Source organism: Cricetulus griseus, chromosome X (genome assembly GCF_003668045.3).
Source record: "Cricetulus griseus strain 17A/GY chromosome X, alternate assembly CriGri-PICRH-1.0, whole genome shotgun sequence".
Taxonomy (NCBI): Eukaryota; Metazoa; Chordata; class Mammalia; order Rodentia; family Cricetidae; genus Cricetulus; species Cricetulus griseus.
In genome coordinates, this window is record NC_048604.1 from 14,896,314 (window position 1) to 14,919,178 (window position 22,865).

The 22,865-nt window shown below is 42.7% G+C and overlaps 2 protein-coding genes across 2 annotated transcripts in view; one reads left to right on the plus strand and one right to left on the minus strand.

The window, feature by feature from the left end:
• Window positions 1-9,934: 9,934 nt before the first annotated feature.
• Window positions 9,935-11,470, plus strand: Gpr101 (G protein-coupled receptor 101). Its single transcript, XM_027433444.2, has one exon. It carries the CDS (start codon window positions 9,935-9,937, stop codon window positions 11,468-11,470), a length of 1,536 nt encoding a protein of 511 aa, XP_027289245.1.
• A 10,105-nt stretch (window positions 11,471-21,575) lies between these two features.
• LOC100766498 (transmembrane 9 superfamily member 2-like) overlaps window positions 21,576-22,865 on the minus strand; it is a 46,251-nt gene continuing 44,961 nt past the window's right edge. Inside the window, exon 15 of the mRNA XM_035450137.1 lies at window positions 21,576-21,745. Within this exon, the coding sequence (XP_035306028.1) occupies window positions 21,678-21,745 (68 nt within the window). The 3' untranslated portion in view covers window positions 21,576-21,677. The remainder of the gene's footprint in view (window positions 21,746-22,865) is intronic.

Below are 22,865 nucleotides of genomic sequence, written 5' to 3' on the forward strand. Positions count from 1 at the left end.
ATTCCCTTTGAGGGCCATTTTCTTTCAAACCACCACAATTTATATGCAACCTCCAGAATAAGCTATGCATAGAAAGTAGTACTGGGAGGTATGGACAGACAGAAAACTATTAGCTAAGTGTTATAGTGTTTCTAAAGTTGACTGTGGTAATGATTGTACATGCATGTAAATAAGTTAAATTGGTATGTGCACTACATACCAATAAGTTAAAGAAAATAAAAGTGAAGTATCATATAGGCAGAATTGTATTTGTCAGTAAACGTTTTATTTCTGGTTCTCAGAGGGGAAAAATGTCTTGGCTTAGAATGTCCAGTGTTTCCATGAGGGACAATATCCCCCTGGTTGTTTTCAAGCAGCCTGTTCTCTATTGGTGAATGTGGGAGTGGGAAGAAACATAGAGCTGCTTGCTGTCACAGTATTTCAACCGTCCACACACAATAAACCAAAGTAGCAAATATGCCCAGGAGAATAATGTTAGATGATAGAATAATTAGAAAATTGCATGCTGACTATTTCCATTGTTTTAAATATAACACACTTAACTGTAATTTCACCGTTTGATTTTTAACTGTTATTTGTAAAAGTCATGAAAATTGAACACTAATTGCCCATAAACAAGTTCAGACTGACTCTGGACACCATACTGTGATTCAAAAACACTCCTTTTGAAGGACTTTGTGTCAAGATCTAGGACAGTGCCACCATTTCTATTCCTCTGATCAGAATTCAAATGCTTGTGTGGTCTAAGTACGTTCCTATTTCTTCCTCTAGTACTGATAATGGAGCCTAACAGAAATATTTTCCTTGTTGTAGCAGCATAATCCTGTTCTCTACAGACAGTTTTGAGGCATTTCGGCACTATTTCTCAACCCAACAAGGCACACCAACAGCTCAAAAAAATATAACCCTGAGCACACAGGATGAATGGCCTTTCTGCAGTTAGGCCATGGGCTCTTTAGATTCCTAATTGTCATCAATCTCAGTGCTTGTACTGTCTCATGAAGTCAAACTTCAAAATGACTTCATGAAATGACAAACAAAATGTCAGCTAGTTTTTTAAAATCTTCACAAGTCTTGCTATTTAATGCAGTTGTAAGTTTGATGTAGTTGGTACTTTGAATATTTGGTGTTAATTAACGCTCTGCGGTTTCTAATCACAAAAGACTTCCTCTGGAGGAATACAGGTTTTGGAATGGGGTATGCTCATCATGGCACCTGATACTTACTGTACTTACGTCTTGAACACTGCTACCTGTGGGCAAATGGATTAACAAGATTAGGTCTGATTCCTAGATTAGTAGAGATAACCTTGCCTGTCCTAAGCATGATGGTAAGCCAAGCTGCTGTAGTCAGTAGGCTCTACTGTTATCCTCCTGTTTTTGGAATAGCTAAAGGCAAATTATATACTTTCTCCGTGGTCTGTATTTGTATCTGTAGAATAGGAGTATTAACAAATTTCACAGTTGTTAAAGAATAGATGAGACATTCCTTACACACCAGTGAGACATTGAAAACCCCTTAGGATATAGAAGCAAAATAACATAGCATGTGAGTGTCTGGTCTTTAAAGTCAATCAGTCCTAAATTTAGCTACCAGCCCTACATATTCCTTAGTAACTACCTTTAAGTCCGTCCTGCTTTCTTTCTTAGCCTTTGGTTTCCCATCCATAATTATAGCGCCTACCCCACAGCAGTCATGAAATTAAGCCGACAGAGGTCAAGTGCAAGCCCTCAATAACTAGGGGCTGTTAAGCAGTTCCAAGAGAGTAGGTACTATTCTGCAAGCATTTGGACACAACTCACATAGGAAAGACAGAGGAAAACTGCTGATTTCGAGAACACAGGGGCAGACAGATGAGACCCAAGATGGGGGTGCTAGAAGGCTTGATTGCTTCCATTTGGGAAAGCCAGTCAGTGTTCTCAACACTAGAGGTTAAAAACATTGGCAGGCAAACCATTGGCTTTGGGTTTTATTTTTCCTAATCTTTTTAAAATGTTATTTCAGGGTAATATATGTAAATTAGACTGTACATATCTAATGAGTACAATTTGATGAATGCTAATAGGAGTATATTCTTATAAAACTATCATCACAATCAAGATCATGAACATTTGTGTCACCACCAAAAGATTCTCCATGAACCTTTTTAATTGAGTCTCCTTCCTTTCTCCCCTCTCTCCTCCTAAGGCAATCATTGGTCTACTTTTTGCCATTTTAGCTGGAATTTTACATAAATGGAATCATACAATATATAATCTTTTGGGTCTGGTCTCTTTCATTCAGCATCATTATTTTGATAATCGTCCACTGTTCCATATATTAAAATTCATTCTCTTTATTGACTGAGTAGTATTTTCAAGTATGTATGTATCATCAACCTGTTGGCATATATTAACAATCCTCCCAGGGGTTAGTTTATACAAATGAAGTTATTGTAAGCTTTTATCTGTATGTTTGTGGAAGACAAGTAGTTTTGTTTCTTCTTAACATTGCTTAAACTAACCAGATTACTTTCCAACATCCTTGTACTATTTTCCATTCCAAAAGCAGTGTGGAGGTGTAGAGTTTCTCTGAATCCTCACTAACTACATGGGGAGTACTTAAAGAGAAATTAAGCATTACGATTTGCCTTAGCTCAGTTTTCTCCATATTATTTACACTTGAGTTTTGTTGGGGTTCTTGGAGTTTAGAACTTTGATTAAATTTAGGAAAGCTTCAGTCATTACTTCTTAAAATAATGTTTTTCTCTACCCATGTCTGGCGCTCCAATTACACATGCATTAAAGCCACATATTGATGTTGTTCTGCTTGATTTTTTCTATCTTATTTCTCTCTGTGTTTGATTTTGAACACTTTCTATTGCTAAGCCTAGTGTTTTCATCTACAATATATAGTACAATAATATTATTCAGTGTGTTTTATATCTGGCATTTTATTTTTATCTGTGGACATAAGAATTGAAGCTGTGTATTCTTAGAATAGGACACATGCTTGGTAAGAAACTTGTAATTGCTTACCAATTCTCTTATCTATGTTACTTACCACTAAAAAGATCTTCTTTGCACCATGGGACATTTTTCTATTTTGTACACTTTATGATACTTTCCTAGATTCCAGATTTGAGGAACTATATAGTTGAGTGATGGATATTCCTTTAAGTATGGATGAGCCTTGCTCTAAGTTATAGCAAAGTCTTTTGAGCCTTTCAAGGCTTAATTTCAGCTTTCTTATATTGGACCAGACAAACTACACTAAGGCTCATTGGCCTCTCTATCACCGAGGTAGTCTCCTTCAGGGAACTCAACCCGATGCCTTGGATATTATGAGGCAGGTTTTTTTTGTTTTTCTGTTGGGTTTTTTGTTTTGTTTTGTTTTTTTGCCTCAGTATTGAGAAGCTAAGCAACTCAGAACCTTGTGAGAGCCCTAGAAATTACTTCCCTACTTCTTCTAAATTGTTCTTCTCCCAACCTTGTACAGATTCTTCATGGGATTGTGATCAATATACAGTCAAAGGCTTGTGGGGAACATATTACAGATACATCTACAGAGCTTTCTTTTGGGGCCACCCTTACATGCTGGGTTCTTAAAACCCGTCTCTTCAATTCAGGGATGTGTAGCTTCATCCTGGGCTTCGTGGAAACTCTCTCTAGGTTACACAGGAGAACAACTATACAGCTACCACCCCCCAAGGATCAAAATCCTGTACAGCATGTTTTCCAAATGTCCAACAACCATTATTCTATGTGTTTTGCACATTTTTAAAGTAGCTTGAGGTAAAAGGGCTAAATCCAGTTCCTGTTACTCTTCCACAGCTAGAAGCAGAGTGTAGCTCTCCATTTTTTCAAATATTTGGCTTAGACTGGGTTTTGGATTCCTAGTAATACCAGATTAAAAAGTAAGAATTCTGAGTCATAAACTGATAGGATTCTTAAAGATAGCCTTGGATCCTCCTCTCCAACTCATCTCCCCTCGGGTTTCATTTTATGGGTTATAGAACAGAGATCAAGAAACGCAGACTCTTTCCAAAGTCACATTGCAAGCTGAACACAAAAATCAAGCCTTCTACTCTTGATTTTTAATTCATACAGTGATTTTTCTACTCATTTTCTCTTACAACCCAGTTTATTTAGATAGATTATGGCTTTGAAACTTCATTCTTCCCCAGGCCACAGAATGGGCAATTATTAGCTCCCACCTAGATGCTATTTCATTTTGATTGAGTTTTGCAGACACAGCTACTAGGGGTTGGCTGAAAGTAAATACTACCAGAATAACTCAAAGCATTGAAACATTAAAACACATCCATGGCAGTCACTCCAGGACAAAACTATATATGTATTGTGAACTTCCTAAGTAGGAAGGCATGAGACTTAGAACTTAGATTGGTTCCCTACATAAGATATCAACTTTTTCGTAATTGTGTGTGTGTGCTCCCACAAGTCCAGTAATTCCTAGTGCCCCTTCACCTGAACTAAAAAAAAAAATGGCTTGACTAAGTCTCCAGAAACCCTGCTGTCTTACCCCTCCTTAAAGCAGTCTAGGAAACGCTGGTTTCAAAGTCAACTAGAACATGTTTTAACAATTAACTTCAAAACTTACTGTGTCACTTGGATAAGTGACTTAACCTCTCTGTAAGGGTCATGCTGGCATTGTAGTACATCATTATAGTTAACTATTCATCTTCCATTTTAGCACCTTTCAAAGAATACACAACTTTGCAGTTTTTTCTTTCTCTTTTGAGATTTATTTTATCTTTGTTTTGCCTGCATGTGTGTCTGTGCATCGTGTGCCTGCAGCACCCACAGAGAACAGAAGAAGACATCAGATCCCCTTGGAACTGGAGTTACAGACAGTTAGATGCTGTCATGTGGGTGCTGGGAATCGAACCCATGTCCCCTGGAAGAGCAGTCAGTGATCTTATTCATTGAACAATCCCTCCAGCCTCCTTTTTCCCCTTTAATGGTAGATAAGATATCGTGGGATCTAAAACTACAGTAATCCCTAACAGCGGAATTTCTTCAATGATTAAATACAACAAAGTAAGCCTGTGCCTGGTACATGGTAGGCATTCAGAGACCTCTTGATAATTATTACTGTTGTTGTTGTTGTTGTCGTCATCATCATCATCATCATCACCGCCACCACCAATGATAAGAAGCAAGACCTGGTCAGGTCTTAAGCCTTCCAACTTGCTTCTTCTGGTTGTCGGCACACAGTTGGAGCTGCTTGTCTGACAAGTTGGAGGCTGTCATGCTGCTCACCAGGGTCACAACTTGTCACTGTAGTTCAGCCCTACGGCTTTCTTGTTAGTAGGATTTTGCCCTCTACTTTAAGCCTATAAATACCATTCTGTCAATATCATCTTTGCTACTATCGAAAATGGGTTCTGTGACTTGTTGAGACATCTTCCCAAACTCTCTCGACTTCCTTTCAAATACCCTCCCCATAATATGAGGAAGCTTTCTAGTTGTAGTGACCTTTATTTCATCAAAATCAGAACTGTCAGAGCTGAAAGTCAAATCTACTTGCCTCAGTACGATTTCGGTGCCCCGTGTTAGGGAATTGGTACTTACATGCCCTTGAAATTCAAGTATACCAAGTGTGCTCAGGTGGTGTGAAGTGGAAGGCGTCACCTGAGGGTGAAGTGCCATCCGACGTCTCCCCATACAGACAAATGGCCTGCATTTCTCTCCAGCTTTTTCCTGATGCAGACAAGGCAGTCTGCTTGTGTTGCAAGGCCTTACCCCTCCCAGACTTCTCCCACCTCTCTCTCTCTCTCTCTCTCTCTCTCTCTCTCTCTCTCTCTCCATCCCAATCAACCCTCACTGTGCCCAGGAATATAGCTGTAGATTCCATGAGCTTGTCCTGCAACACCAACCTTTGACATGTAAGCAGAGGTTAGCTCTCTGTTTATTTCAGGTTCTCAGAAATCTGGGGCACTCTGGAGAACCCCAGTAAAAAGCAAGAAAGGTCAGGAAAGAATGGGCTTTCTCTCTGGCCATTTGGAGCAAGCAGCTTGACTGCTTCCCAAGCAATTGTCAAATAATCGAATCTGAACCAACTGATGCTTGACAGTGCATGCCACCCAGGGTTCTGCACCATGGCCAGTGTGAGGCTGGGAATTAATAACAGTGAGTGATTATCATAGAAACTGTCTCCAGGAAAAACGACCAGGTTTTTCACCATTCAACCTTGGGGAGATAAAATCAGGCTTAGCAGAAAAAGACAAATGATCTAAGAGCAAAAGCAGAACTTGAAATCCAAAAAGCATCCTGGGATATGACTGTGCATTAGCCTCATCTCTCTGTCCCAGAGACAGGTTATAGGAAGAAAAGAGAATACCTAATACCTGCTGGCCCTTGTTTTTCCTGGTGCTAATTTCTTCCTTCTTGAAGAATCTGCTAGGCCCTTCTGTGTGGCCTGTTGAACTCTTCTTGTGCCTCCTATGGCAGCATCCTTTCTGCCCTTTCTCCATCCAGTGTCCCATCTGCCCCTACACAAGCAGTGCTTCTGTGAAAGCATAGAAAAGCAGAAATCTCATTACATTGTCCTACTTTTAAAAAATCAATGAACAAGAATGGTTTAACATGTCAGTTTTCATGTTGAGTGATAAGAACATAATGGCTTATTTAATTATTCTCGATATATTTGTGTATACTCTCTCTACTCATAATAAAACAGATCTTCAACAGCTCTTCAGGGATGTCAAGTTAAAGCCCAAAGTCCTCAGTGTTGCCTTCAAGATCTCTCAGGCTGTCTTTAAGATACCATAGCACACAGCCTTCTGTGTTTGCCAACTGTGGTATGCGGCCCTATCTTGGACCATGCACTTCTATATAACAGAGCATCTGCCTCCCCTCCTGCCTCCAAAGTGTTTCTTCCTCTCTTGGAAGCAGTCAAATGAAAAATGATACACGATCCGTCAAAGACACCTTCCCAAATTCTCCCCCATCCTAAGGAGGAAGGGATGGGGGAGGGTGCTTCCTCTGGACTGATATGCATATATGCTGAACACATTTTCAAGAGAGCAGATTGTTTTGTTAATCAAATAGGTGCGATATTTACTTGAACTCGGGCAAAAGTAATCTATTTTGGCTTCGGCTCCGTCTCTAGGAAATGAAAGTAATAGCAGTACTTATCTTACAAGGCTGGGGTAACCTCCAGTTCTGCTTTGTCCTCTGTGAAAACAAAGGAAGATGGTATAGAGGAGATGGGAGAGGAAAAAAAGAGTGAGGAGGGGGGAGAGACGGTGGAGAGAGCAAAGGGGAGAGAGAGGAAGGAAAGGAGAAGGCTGAGAGATGGAGAGAGAAAGAGATGGAGAGAGGGGGGGAGAGAAAGAGACTGGCAAGCAGACTTCAAGCAAATAGTGTGGATAAATAATTACCCAACTTGTCTAAGATGAAAGGATCCTGAAACCTACAGGTTAGACGCTGCTGTTTATGGGAACAAGGGAAAAATTATTGACATCATAGCTGCGATTCCTCTGTGGGAACTGAGGACTGTTCGTATTTGGAAGGAGGTCTCCAGAAGTCAAGGTCAGACTCTCCCACTCTCTCTTTATAAAGACCCTGAAAGTAAGTCAGTGGCAGTGATCCTGCCTAAAATCCAGTGGCTAAGGACTAGGAGCTAGGGTTTGCTTGAAAATTCGCCCTGGTGACAGCTCCAGTCTGTGAGCCTCAGAGTGCTTGTGACTGGATGCAGGGTGACAAAATCTGTGTGGGTCCATTGCGAGTCATCCCCCCTCCTTCCTTCCCTCCCCACTGCCTCTGCCACCAGCCCAGCTCCTCTGGGTTCGGTGGCCTCGTGCGTCACCAGCGCGGGCGGGGACAGAGAGGAGGGGGGGACGCCGCAAGGTGAGGGCACCGCGCTGCTTTAAGAAGCCTCGCGCCCCCGCCACAGCTCAGAGCTTGCGGCGCTGGCCGGAGTGTGCGGGCACAAGCTCGGTGCCCCGCTCCCGCTGCACCCGCTGCTCCTTCCACTCGGTCGAGCTCGCAGCTGCCTGTGCCCCGAAAGGTGGCCAGACAAGCGGCGAGCCCCGAGGGATCGGTCCTCAGCTCCTGCTGCGCAATGCTTCCAACAGCAACAGGTAAGCTGCGGAGCTCTGCTCTGGTCGCCGCGGGTCCCCCAGCCCAACTGGTCCCCTAGCCCAAGTGCTGGGACACCCCTTTGCCAAGGCTAGAAGGTTCCTAAGGTCGCACACGAGGTCAGCCAAGGCTCTCCAGGAGCCCTGTCATATCCCAAGCACTTTCTCTCCTGCGTCCTCTCCGCCTCCCTAATTTTCTTGTTTCCTTCCTGCGTTCTCTGCTGCTCAATCTCTCTCTCTTTTTTTTAATTCTGCCTAACTTTTTCTTTCTCCATGCCGCTATCTCCGACTGTCCTCCCTTCTCTCTTCTTCATTATTCACCTTTTTCTCTCTCTCTCTCTCTCTCACTCTTAGGCCCCCATTTGTTCTTTCTTGGTTCTCCTTCCAAAGCGCTCTCTCACTTTCTCTGTCTCTCGTTTCCCTTCTGCCTCTCTGTACCTTTCCAAGTATCTTGTTGTGTCCCCCTCAGACCCCCACCCCCTTCCTGCGCACCCCGTGAGTCTCTCCCTATTCTTCACTCTTCTCAGCTCAGCCCCCTCACCCCCACCCTTCCGCCATACAGACTCCTAGCCGGCTGGAGAATATGGGGAGGATGGCGAAATTGGGACATGAGGCAGTGTAGTGGGTAGCCACCTCGCATGCTCCAGTCACCACTGCGCTATTGAGAAACTACGCATTTTATCCGATAAAGCCCTGGCGGCCAAGGGGGCAACTGGTTTCCATGGTAAGACAAAGTCGGCAGAGAGAGGTACAAAGAGACAAAAATCCAGCTACAGGAAAACTAAGGTGTGTGTGTGGGGGGGGGTGCTCTCAGAGAAGGATGCTGAGCAATAATGATGTATGCGCAATCAAAGAGGCAGCGAGTGATTGGCAATAGCATTAGGGTGGTGAGCAAGAGAAGCAGGGATGAGCTAGAGTACACACCTAGAGACATCACTTGAGAAACAGAGACACCAGAGTGTTAGGGACCAAGGAGAAAGAGGGACAGGTGAGGCAAGACATACAACGTAGGTTCTCAGGAAAACAGTAAAGGAAGACAGGAAGGGATACAGAGAATTGAGAGAACAAGCAGGCACACAGGTGCTTGGTGAGAATTAACACACAAATCTGAGAGAGACACAGACAAGAGAGCCAGAGACAACACACAGGCGTGTTAGGAGCCCAAAGAGACAGGTAGGGGAACCCACTGAGAGATGAAGAAAGACCCAAGGAGAAGAGGAACATACACAGCTACAGAGTACGTTCACTAGTGGAAAAAAAAACACGCAGAGACTGAGAGACAGAGAACTGAGAGTGGGAGGGAGAGACAGCATTATCAGACAGAGGACAGTGACAGCCAGACATAGATAGACTATGTACATGCTAGTGGGAAACTGAAAAAAAGGTTACAGAGTGAAGGATGAGACAGTATCTGTGGAAATAGAGGAAAAGTACCCCCAGTAAAACATTGGAGACAGAAATCTAGCCTCCTAAGCAGGCAAGTACAGAGTCTAAGTGCATGCGTCATCAAGCTAGAACAAATCTCCATGGAGGAGACAGGCTGAGGGAGTGCCCACTGCATTGATAAGATGGACAAGCAAGAGGAAGAGAATGCGAGACAGACTGGCAGCGAGACCCCAAAGAGTTGGAAAAGGAGCCAGAGAAACTGCTCTGACTGGGGTAGAGACTGAGCAGGGGTCTAAGGGAGGGGGTCCTGCTTCTGGACTCAGAGGCTTGTCTCTGCAAGGCACTAACCCTCCCCCACATGTTTCTCTCTCGCCCTCAGTATAGATAGCGTGCAGGCTGCACACCTCCTTGCCCACTGGTGCAGATACTGAGCTGTACCTTGTCTCCCGCCTGCCTGCCATCACCATGACATCCACCTGCACCAACAACACTCAAGAGAACACCACCAGCCAAGCGTGCATGCCCCTCTCCAGGATGCCTATTAGTCTAGCTCATGGCATCATCCGAGCCACTGTGCTGTTTGCCTTCTTCAGTGTATCCTTTGTGGGCAATGTAGTGCTGGGTTATGTATTGCACCGTAAGCCACAGTTGCTGCAGGTGACCAACCGGTTCATCTTCAACCTCCTCGTCACTGACCTGCTGCAGATTTCTCTCGTGGCTCCCTGGGTGATGGCCACCTCCATTCCTGTCTTTTGGCCTCTCAATATCCACTTCTGCACAGCCCTCGTTAGCCTCACCCACCTATTTGCCTTTGCTAGTGTCAATACCATTGTGGTAGTGTCAATAGATCGCTATCTGTCCATCATCCACCCTCTTTCCTACCCATCCAAGATGACCAACCGACGAGGTTATGCACTCCTCTATGGCACCTGGATCATGGCAATCTTTCAAAGTACACCTCCTCTCTATGGCTGGGGCCAGGCTACTTTTGATGAGCGCAACGCTCTCTGTTCCATGATCTGGGGAGCCAGCCCCAGCTATACCATTGTCAGTGTGGTGTCCTTCATTGTTGTTCCGCTGGTTGTTATGGCTGCCTGTTATTCGGCAGTGTTTGGTGCAGCCCGGCGGCAGCATGCTCTGCTGTACAACGTCAAGAGCCGCAGCTTAGGGGTGATAGCCAAGGACACTGTGAAGACTGAGAATGAGCAGAGAATGAAGAGGGATGAGTGCCAGGAAGAGAATGAGTTGCAGTACCAAGATGAAGGTCAGGCCAAGACCAAGGAAAGCGGCATCCAGGTGGAAGAGGACGTCATGGGAGGCAGGGACATTGTCATGATGGCCAGAGAAAGAAGCCTAGATTTCAGTGCAGGTATCTCTGAGTCTAAAGGCAGTGAAGAGGTCAGTATTGGCAGCATGGAGGGTCTGGATGTCAGCAGCGAAGGGCAGGTGAGCAGCACAAAGGCAGACTTTGGCAGCACAGACGCCAATCAGTGCAGCATCGACTTGGGTGAAGATGACATAGAGTTTGGCATGGATGAGATCCATTTCAGTGAGGATGATGTTGAGGCCGTGAACATCCCCATGAGCTACCCATCGAGTCGTCGGAACAGCAGCAGCCACCCACCTTTGCCCCGGTGCTATGAGTGCAAAGCTGCCAGAGTGATCTTCCTCATCATTTTCTCCTATGTGCTGTCTGTGGGGCCCTACTGCTTTCTAGCCGTGCTGGCTGTGTGGGTGGATGTCGAAACCCAAGTACCCCAGTGGGTGATCACCATAATAATCTGGCTTTTCTTCCTGCAGTGCTGCATCCATCCTTATATCTATGGTTACATGCACAAGACCATCAAGAAGGAAATCCGGGCTGTCCTGAGGAAGCTATTCTGCATGAAAAGCCCCACTGTAGCAGACAGCCACCCCAACCTGCATGACACCGAAGCTGGCACAGAGGGAGGCACCGAAGGCAAGGCTGTCCCCTCCCATGATTCTGCCACTTCACCTTAAAGTGAGTTCTAAGGCAAACTTCTGTCCATAACACAGAAAACAAGAGCAGCTTTCTTTCAGCGCACCACCCACAATCTCATTAGTGCCAATCCTTACCATTTCAGGCAAAGGGGTTGCCCATGCACCCTTTGCCACCCACCGCAAGGCAGATAAAGCTAAGGAAGAAGTAGAGACTTGGATGTTTTCTGAAAGGTACAGCCCATGAAAGAATGGACTTGAGGATTCCTCCCAAATATATATACACATATTAGGCTCCAAATTTCCTAAAACAAGGGCTATCTGGTTTGGAACTGTTCTTGGTATTTTGCCTGGCTCCCCAGAGCTCCAACATGGCAGCTTTAGCTCTGAGTAAAAGGGAAAGTGATAGCTGTGGACATAAGAACTATTTGGCCTTCAGGTCAGGAACTCATGGACTGGGGCTATAGACTGTGTTCAACTGAAAGAAAAGCAACTCATCAAGTAACTTTTGGAGCCCCCAAAGCAGAGCTGGGTGGACTGATCATCGCATGAGCCGATTTCTGTACTGAAGAGCCCCACAAGATGGTGCAAAGATTATAATGCAACTTCGACAAGGGAGAACAACACAATTAGACTATAGAGAAAGCTTCTAGGTTCACTAAAGGGATTTAGAAAATGGTATCCATGAAATGGGGAGCTAGTTCAAAAGAAGAAATGGAGAAATAAGGCGTATCCACGGAGCTAAACAATCGTGTGTTTCTTTCTCTTTCTCTCTCTCCTCTCTTTCTCCATCCTCCCCTACCCTGGGTGGTTTCTACATGGGCTGGGACTGACCTCTGTGCAAATGGAAAATTGTCAATTGACACAAATATTTTCTCTCTCCTAACATCAGGAAAGAAATCGGGCCACTATTTCACTATTTCTCTTTCCGTGACCAAGTTGGAATGCTCAGAAGAATTCTCCAGATCTCTGCCAAACACTTGTGTATTACTTTGTCTCATTTCAAATTGACTTTTTGGTTAAACAGTATTTTCAGGTTTTTTTTTTTAAAGAAATTCAAGTATGAATGGCCAAAGTTCTAGAATATTCACACTGCCAATCAATTTTATGTCCATAAGAAATCTTTAAATATGTCCTATACTCTCTGAAATAAATTAGTTATATCCTTGCCCAAAGTGATAAACAGTAAGTAGTTTCTCCATATGAGGATAAACATGTTCCTTCCTCCAGGCAGACACTTTCAACCTGTGGCTCTCTGAAAAAAAAAAACTTGTAAATTCTCTACACAAATGCAGTGGAGTGTCAGAAATGACAGAAAGGATAGTTTCACAATAGCTACAAGGACATTGTATAAGATGGTAACCATAGTCAGAGGTTAAGATTCTTGTGTTACCTTGTCATTATTAGAGTTCAATCTTTCACTTATAAATGCCCAGTTCATTTATATTTTATCTCTTCCTCCTCACAGATTCCAGCATGAGCTTCTCAAGGGGGGAGAGGTAATCGACTGTGATAATCTCAGACAAGGCATGGAATCTAAAGTTAACCCTCACACCACTGTTTAGTTTTCCATCAACATGGATATAGCAAATTAATCATCAAAAATTGATTATACTGAATTATCACTAAAGTTATGTTGGCCCATCCTTAAGAGATGCCTGGGTGAAGTGGCTTATTTGATTACTTTTCTTGTGGGGGAAGGGGTCTTGCCTTACAGGTTTGAAACAGAGGAGTTCGAAGGTGGCGATGCCTATCCTATCGGTAGAAATGCTTATATACTTACATAGAAAACAGCATTTCAAATGTGTTTCCAACATTTTGTTGAAACTGAACTTCTTATTTTATTTTTAAAGCTCAACCCCTTCAAAGTGTAACAAAGAAAATTGTTTTCCAAAATCCAAAATCCAAATGGAATCAGAACCTGTCCAAGTGTGGTAAGTTCATTCTTCAACACATATACCTTCCATGGTGTGGAGACTCACCCGCTCCTAGCACAGTCCAACTTTCCCTCTTTTATTCACTGTCCATTGTTTGGCAAATTGGATTTTTCAAAGGTGAAGACCTTTTCAAAACTGGGTGGAAAGGGCAGCCCTTGAATTAAAGGCATTCTGTCTTGATGACATTTTCTTTTAATGAACCATAGGGCTTCTAGTTAGCATGGGTTGGCAACTGCTTCAAGTTTTGTGCTGTCTAAATAAAGAGTTTTTACTACACACACTGGTTTGCCATTTAAAATATTAAATCACACAAAAAGTCACCATTAGCCTCACAGATCATCATGTATAATCACTTTCCCAAAATGTTTTAAAGGATGTATTCTTTTATCAAATCATATATGTGTAGTAAAAAGAAGATTCCATTAAATTATAGGGTCCAGGCAAGCCAGACTTTGAAATGATGTGTTTTAAATTTAATAATTTTCTTATTTGAGAATAATAGAGGAGTCACAGGTGCTTTAACATACCAATTTCAACAAGTTTTACAAGGCGGTAATAATGAGAAAGCATTGGGTTTCTGTGACATCTATGATGAGAGAAATCTTCTCTAAGATATTATAAACATCAGCTATTACAAACTCTCAGACCCCTGCCTACCTCTTGCTACCACGCCGCCTGCCCTCCCCTGCCATGTGGGCCCTTCTAGAAGTGCCCATGCTTGAAGCTACACAGCTACTCATTCACTCTTCATCCATCCTTTCTAAACCTAGATTCATAGGGACCTTGGGTCCATGATGAAGCAAGGAAAGAAAACCATAGGTATGATCAGAAATTAAAGGTATTTTTCTGTCAACTGCCCAACTCCAATCTGATTTAGCAATGGTGAGATATCTACTTCAGATTCAGCAGGTGAGGGACGATGTCATTTTAAGGTTTACAAGAAAGTAGGTACCTCATTTCTTAACAATAAAACCACCCAGAATATTTTGAAAGCACATTCAGTGTTGTAGATACTGTCCAATTATTTCAGCAAAGCTAAGGCTGCAAGCTAAGGGCCAAGCTAAGAATTCTGGTCAGTCAGGGCTTGAAACACTTTCCCTGCTTAACTGTGTCTCCATTTTTTATTCCTCTGGGCCCCCGAAGGCCCCAAACCACTCCCAAACTTAAGCACGAGGAGGCAGAAGCATGATCTGGAAACAACAGGCTAGAGCCTAAATCTCTGGAATAACAGACATCTTTCCAATTAAATAAGATATCTTCCTCTATGTAAAATGTTTAACATGAGCGTTAACACACTTCGGCTATAAGCAACAAAACTGGTTAGAGGAAGAAATAGGAGAACTCAAATATGCTGAACTTGGCCACTGCCAGGTCACTGGCAAGTTCACTGCTTTTTGGTAAGTAAGGTAAGAATCCTCAAGGAGCATGAAGTTTGACAATAGCAGTTAGGTTTCCATCATTGCCTCCCAAAGCGTCCATATCTTAATAGTATACACACTAAGGGGAAACCACAGCAACTTGTACATGTAAAGAGATTTGCTGTGTGAAGATTAATTGCTATGTTTCTTTTGCTCTAAAAGAGACAAAAAACAAGATTGATTTTTAGTTTGGTGCTTCAAACTTGAGTGGATTTCCCCCTCTTCATCTGTTACAACTTTGTTGAAAATTGGTACTTTTCTCTTGTGTCAGTGCTGTGTTCTCTCTTGGCATTTCTTCTAAATGTAAGCTCTAACTGTATATAAAATGTGTTCTTGCAGATAAGGTGCTAGATAGTAGATTGTATGTGTCCATAGCTAGTGTCATCAGTAAACAGCGAGTGACGTGTACATGTAAAATTAGTTAGCAAAATGCATGCACTAATCTATATGTGACCCACAATTTTTGAAGTAGAGCATAGTATATACATATATATTTACCTTTAAAGTGTATACTACAGGATATGTAAGACGACTCCAAGATGGTATGGCAGGAAGAGATGCCTTTCATTCCTGAAATCCCTGGTAGGTGACAAGCAAGAACTTATTCTGGTACAACTGGTAGTCAATGTGAACTAAAGTATCATCTTGGCTGAAGTCCTTGCTGGCAGTTCTCCACAATACACCTGGCACTGGTATGCCTGTTGTCTTCGATGTGTAGAGTGCAAAATCAAAGAAGACAGTCCTTTCCTATACAAGAGCAAGATCCCCAGGACAGGCCATTGGAGTCCTGATAGCAGGATGAAAAGAACACTGCAGTTTCAAGACCTAAACAGGAGCCAGTACCTGATTGGGACGTTATTGGACTTGCATCTAGCTGATCCATATTGTGGCCATCCCTGCCCTCCTAGAGAAGTGCCAAAACCTAGAAAAAGGCTGCTCTGTTTTTCTTTCCCTTTGGCTGTCTCACACAAGATGCAGTATTGATAAAGAGACAGTGAGAATTCTCGGGGTTGGGGGGAGGGCAGGGGTTGCAGCTCAGGTGTTTGAAGAGTTACAGTTGTAGATCAAATATATTTGCAAAAGAAATCAGATTATTTTATTATATTTTGAGAACAAAAATATTACAAGAGGATATATATAAATATATATACTCATTAAATCATTTCTAAAACTGCCTTTACTAGCAAATTTCATGTGCTATTTTGAGACTGAGAACAATAGGAAAATGGCACTCAGTCAATAAAACAGTTCTCTTTAATACTTTCCATTTTAAATTTAAACGTTTCCTTTAAAAAAGGTTTGTAATTTAAAAGTGCCTTTTCAAAGGATTTGCAAAACTACAGTCCTGGGGCCAAGTTCCCATTGGCACAACTTACCTTAGGTGCACAAATGGGGTGGAATTTATTGTCCACCTTTCAGCAAGAAGAGAAATCCCCTCACATTCCAATCACATTTAGGAATTGATACTGTTACATGGGTCAGTAGTCCAAGGGACGCTGCCCAAAGCCAAAATTTCATACATTGGATGCTTTAATTGAACGCTTTCTAAACTGGTTATGATGCATTTATTACTGGACAGGAATAACAGACTCCTGCTTGGGGAATACAGAAAGATTAACATTTGTGATTTAACTATTATTAACTAATGTTTGTGTTTCTTAAATAGGTGCTGTTAATCTGTCCTTGGTATCTTCTTCTGAAATATCCTAAATAAAGTCTGCTTTTATGCGTGTATCTGGTCCCTATATTGTGCTCTTTGGGAACACAGGGAGACACATGGCATTCCATCCCCCTTCTTTGTGGAAATAGAATAAGAAACTCACAGTATTACATGCCCTCCATGGACAACTACTGTACACATATGTGAGTGCACACACATATACCGTTTTCAAGATAAAAACAAAATGGAAGGAGTATGCAGTGGTGTGGAGTCGTGCTTATCAGAAAGGATTTGTTAGGAGAGGCACATTAGCTTGGTCCTTTATGAATAAAGAAAATTTCAAAGTGAAACAGGGTGAGCAGAGAGAAAACATGGATGGAGCTAGATGCCTAAGGTTCTCGAGTGTCAAGTTCATTCCAAGAGGCAATGAAGTTTGAACACATGGTGGCTTTTTAATCTAAAATCATATGTGTTTGAGTGTTCTGCCTGCATGTTTGTGTGCTATGTGTGTGTGTGGTGCCCTGAGAGGTCAGAAGAGTACATCAGACCCACTGGAACTGGAGTTATGGACAGGTATAAGCAGACATATGGGAGTATAGGACCTTGCACTCAGGTCTTCTGCAAGAGCAGCAAGTTCTCTTAACCACAGAGCCATCTCTCCAAGTGGGATTTCTTCAAGAAAACAAAATCCAACTATACCTTGTCAGGGCAGCATAACACAACAGAGCTAACCCTGTTAGTGCAGGTGTGAGTGAGCCAGCTCGGAAATTGTGAGCATAGGACAACTGTCCCCATTACCCATCTGTCTTGTGGTGGGCTGGCATGTGCAGGGGAGAGCTGCCCCCCACTTCGTCGCTCACCAACGTCTGAGGCAGGTGGGAAAGCTGGCCCTGTGGTCATAGGAGTAGGAGAGCTGTCCCAGAACCCCGCCAGCTGTAACACTTGGGAGACCGGGCCCTGCACCTCACCAGGACACCACAATAGAACCATGCCTGTTAGCTCAAGTGTGGGTGAGCCAGCCCCAAAATTGTGAGCACATGGGAGAACTGTCCCCATTACCCATCTGTCTTGTGGTGGCATGGCCTGTGCGAGGTGGGAGATCTGGCTCTGTGGACATAATAGTGGGAAAGCTATCCTGACCCCAACCAGCTGCAACACTCAGGAGATCAGGCCCTGCACCTCTCCAGGACAGCACACTAGAGCCAGTCCTGCTAGTTCAGGGGCGAGTGAGCCAGCCCTGAAGTTGTAAGCATGGAAGGGCTATCCCCATTTCATATCTGGTGGACCAACCCTCCAGCTGCCCAGGCCCAGAACCAGGGTTATGACTGTGCCTGCCCCATCATCCACCCCATCTATGACCTGCTGGAACACATGAAGGGACCTGACCTGCAGACCCAAAGCTGCAGGATCTCCACAACAAGGAAACAAGATACCCAGGAGTCCTAGTAAGGACCCAGCATCAATAGTATAGCAGAAACCAGAGACCTAGAACCAGACCAATGACTCTTTTTTTTTTTTCTTGATGCAAATAGCATCAGTTGTTTAACGAGCTAACCCCACATTAGCTCGGGCTTTTCATCGGGCGGGTGGATGGCTGGGGAAAAGACCCTGAGAAGCCACGGGACCGAGATCTTATAGGACAGAGTAAGGGGAGTGTCTAGGAGTACGCAAGGCTCAGGATTGGTGTGCCTCCAGGCTTGGAGGGCTTGCCCTGTGTTGATTGGTCAACTGGTTGTTATGGCCCATAGGCCCTCCCAGGGTGGTTGCTATGCTTTGCACGGCATTGCTGTGCACTTGTCGGTAAAGCACACCCAGAGCCGTAAAGCATAGACCAATGACTCATTGCAGTGAACACATGTAAGTAAACATAAATGGACAAAGGGGTTTACAGTGTGACTCCCTGTGCCACACTTCAGTTTCCTTGACTAGATTTTTTTAAATTTTTATTTTATTTTATTAGTTCAAATTAGGAACAAGCTTGCTTCAGATGTCTATCCCCTCTCCCTCTCCCTCCCCTCCCCCAACATCCCACCTGCCCCTTGCCATCCCCCCTCCACTCCCCAGGCAGGGTAAGGCCCTCAAAAGGGGCTCCCCAACCTTGACTAGATTTTTGTTTTCCTTTGTCTCTTAAATTTTGTTTTCTTTAGGGATGTGTAGGGGTGGAGGGCAGATGTGAAGGGATGGAGAATGGGATCAAGATTCATGATGGAAAAGGCACATTAAATAAATAAATGCTATACATAAATAAAATATATTATTAATAAATAAACCAAATTACCCAGTATCTCTACTAGGCTCAAGTCCTTGCTTTCTTATTTCAGCTCAGAGGACTTCCTTCAGCACCTCTCAGTCTAACCTGGTCTAACTACCCACACTCATATCATTCAGCTCAGCCCCAATTTACCAGGGTCTATTATAGGACAGGAGAGCTCCTCCAATCTGCAGCCTCAAAAAGCAGTAATAACTCTGTTGCAGCCATCACATATGAAAAGAGTATGCAGATAAGGTGGATTAAGATTTTTTTGTTTGTTTTTCGAGACAGGGTTTCTCTGTGTAGCTTTGGAGCCTATCCTGGCACTCGCTCTGGAGACCAGGCTGGGCTCGAACTCACAGAGATCCTCCTGCCTCTGCCTCCCGAGTGCTGGGATTAAAGGTGTGCGCCAGTAATATTTCTAATATTTAAGAATCCTCCTTTCTCTTGAGACAAAGTATTAGAGCTACAATTAGCTTCTCTCCTGGTACTCTCATTAGTAGTGGTATAAGGAACTTCAGAGCTCCTACTGCTGAAGTTATAGTCATGAACCCCCACAAGGAGGTTCGGGATACTATTCAACCCCATTTCAATCAAATTAAAGAGCTCTTCTCCACTCAACTACAAAACCAAGCTAATACTAACTTACACATTTTCAAGATGCTCAAAGATGGTTGTCATGAGACCTGCCTTTATCTTAATCTATGAACACCACTCAGTCAACAACACTATTTTGCTTAAGGAATAAATTTTCCTTTCTACAAAACTATCATCAATGCAAAAATGGAAAGCTATGTAAAACTATCAGGCAGCTAACCTGGTGATAAAAGTGCTCCCTGAAGCTCAATATAGCACCGTTTAGTTTAGACTATTTGGGTAATGGAATAAGATCTGATGAGCTTCATAAAAAGCAGTTTCTTCTTAGGCAGACCTAGGGGCCTAGCCCTAGATTATGAGGAATCTGAATACTCTAGTCAGGAGACTTTTTTGTGGCTTTCTGTGCCCACTCCTCCAACAATTCTACAATAGACCCAGGCTCATTTGCCATCAGCTATGATGTAGACCTTCTAATTTAGATAAAGGCAGGATATGCTACTCGGCTAGTGACTTATTTTCTTCCAAGGGTCAACCAATCAACTCCTAATTGCCCTCTCATTCTCTCAGAATGAAACACTTGTGTATTCCTTCCCCATTCCAGTCTAGCCCTACTTCCCCTGAAAAGGTAATATGACCTCTTTGAGCCCTTGAGCCAGGCACACAAGAACAACTGTTCAACTTTAGAAGAGCTTGGGAATGTTCATAAATTGAAGGGTATGTGTGAATATTTTTCAAATATTTTCCTAATTTAGACATTTATCAAAAAATATTTACCACATGAAATATATGATTTTCATGACTGCTCCCCCTAAACTGCGAACAAGATTGAGACACATTTGAAATCCAAGTGTCCAATATTTAGAGCTAATAATCTATTGCTTAGTCAAAAGCAAGGAATGCCTGAGGACTCAGTGGATAAAGGCCTTGCCACCAAGCCTGAGGACCTGGGGTTGATCCCTAGAATCCACATAGTGGAAGAAGAGAACTCAATCTCACAAGTTGTTCTCTGTCTTCCCCTTGTACGCCATGGCATACACATACATACACATGCTCAAAAATAAGTAAGATATAATAATAGTAGTACTAATAATAAGCCTGGACAACAGAGGCTGATGAGATGAGATGGCTTAGTGGATAAGGGCACCTGACAAAATCCCTGATGATCTAAGTTCAATCCCTGGAGCCCACGTATTAGAAGAAGTTCATTGGCTCCTGTGGTTGTGCTCTGTGCTCCACACCTGCTCCCTGACACTCACACCCATCTCCCACATGAGCAGAAAATTAGAAATAAAGGCAAATTTTACAACCTGGACTCCAATGTTTGTAATCTATATAAAACTAAGTCAAAATTGGCTCCCAAAGGACAGTAAATAGAGTAACAAAATATGTTGTTTTTAAGTTAAAGGAGACAGACTACAAATAACTGGAAATGTATAAGATTGAGCAGTAAGACAGTAATATCTAATGTTTTTATAAACTCTGTAGCTTACCTACTGTAATGGCTAGTTTTATGTCAACTTGACACAAGCTAGAGTAATCAGAGGAGGAAGCTTCAAATGAGAGAATGCCTCCCTAAGATCGGGTATAGAAAAGCCTGTAGGGCATTTTCTTAATTAGTGATTGATGGAGGAGGGACTAGCCTATTGTGAGTGGTGCCATCCCCGGGCTTGTGGTCCTGGGAACAAAGCAGGCTGAGCAAGCCATGAGGAGCAAGCCAGTCGCTTGCTCCATGGTCTCTGCATCAGCTCCTGCCTCCAGGTTCCTGCCCTGTTTGAGTTCCTGTCCTGACTTCTTTTGATAAGGAACTGTGATGCAGAAGTGGGAGCTAAATAAACCCTTTCCTCCACAACTTGCTTTGGGTTATGGTGTTCATCATAGCAACAGTAACCCAAACAAAGACACATATATGTTTAAACAACCATGTAGCTATAAAAGTATAATATAGCTTGAATCATCAACTTCAGTTACAAAAACATCATTTTACCTAAAAGTTGTTAGATAGTGCCAGTGCAACTATTGTTCTGACAGAGAGACTAGGCACTCTAAACAGCATCAGGAAGCAGAATTAGGGAAAACAAACACACTTCGTGTGGAAAAAGTCAATGTATATGAATTTTTAAAAATGTGCCTCCTTTACTCTTGATTGTTTTAAATGAAATCTTTTTTTATCTTTTCAAGAAGCTATGACTGCGAATCAATCTTTTTACCAATCGATTTTCTTTCACTAATGAGTATTGTGTATCAAAGAAACTGAGGCCAGACAGTGAGATTTTGCATTCATGAACATTTTAACTGGATGTAACTTAGAGCATGCATAGATATGTATCTCAACAGATGTTTGCATAGATACAAGGATTACATGCTTTGAAACAGAGGGGGAAACTCATTAACGCACTTTCATCACACCGTACACAGCAGTAATGAAGGAGAAGCATGAAAAAAATCCGATAGTTCCTGAAACAAAATGTAAAAAGATCTTTGTTAGGCAGGTATCATAGTAAGTCAACAAGCTTTCTTAAAAACACAAACATGGCTGATTCATGGCATACTACTGAATCTTTAAATCTCAAGATTCATACATGATCAAATAAAAGTCATCAGGTTTAGCTGTCAAAGTGGCACACACCAGTATTCCCAAAATCTGGAATGCTGAAGCAAGAAAATCAAATTAATTCAAGGCCACTGTAGACTAACATAGTGAAACCCTGTATCAAAACAGCATGATAAATCACCAGGCTCTCTTGCTAAGCAATCAGGATGAGCAGCACGGCCAGAAGCAGTCACCTATAAAAAGGTGAGAGAACTCTTCTGATTGAATTCTGTAAGTCTGTAACCAGAGCCAAAAATAAAACAGAAACGATTATCTTATATTCTCCATTTCAACGAGGCTCAAGGCTACTTTCTGACAGAAACTCTTGTAATTTGCTTCAGGGTTTAGAAAAGGTAAGTAACCAGGCAATGAAGATGGCTCAGTCAGGCAAGTGTATGCCACACAAAAATGAGGAACTGAGTTCAGATCCCCAACACCCCCATAAATTCTGAGTGCTATGGTGCATGCCTACAATCCCACCATTGGAGAGGCAGAAACATGTGGACCCTGGGAGTTCATCCATCAACCAACTGGTATGGCCAATTGGTTAGCCCCAAGTTCAGAGGGAGGAAGACTGAGAATTCAAGGCCACCTCGGGCTAAATAGCAAGTTCTATGCCAAGCTGGTTACATAGTTAGACCCTGCCTCTGAAAACAAAACAAACATAAATATGGATTATGAAATATGGTAGAAATTTCCCAGTGTTATCACAAATGCATATTTTACAAAGGAGTTCTGAGAAGCTAGCTAAATAACAGTTGGAAAGTCTACCATTCAATATTCAATATAAAGAAACCTTTAAGGAATCTTTCTCCAGTCAACAAGGAGATTAATATCCAAGACATTTTCATTACAGAACTTGAAACATGGAATTAATACATGAAGGTAAAAAAATAGAAACTGTAGCGATTTCACAATGAGGTAAAGGAAAATCCTGTTTAGAAAAGAGGATTTGGGGAGCCCTACTTTCCTGCTACCACATTT

What these genes read in the sequence shown, in the direction of transcription:
- Gpr101 (XM_027433444.2), top strand. Translation starts at nt 9,935, where the DNA reads ATGACATCCACCTGCACCAACAACACTCAAGAGAACACCACCAGCCAA.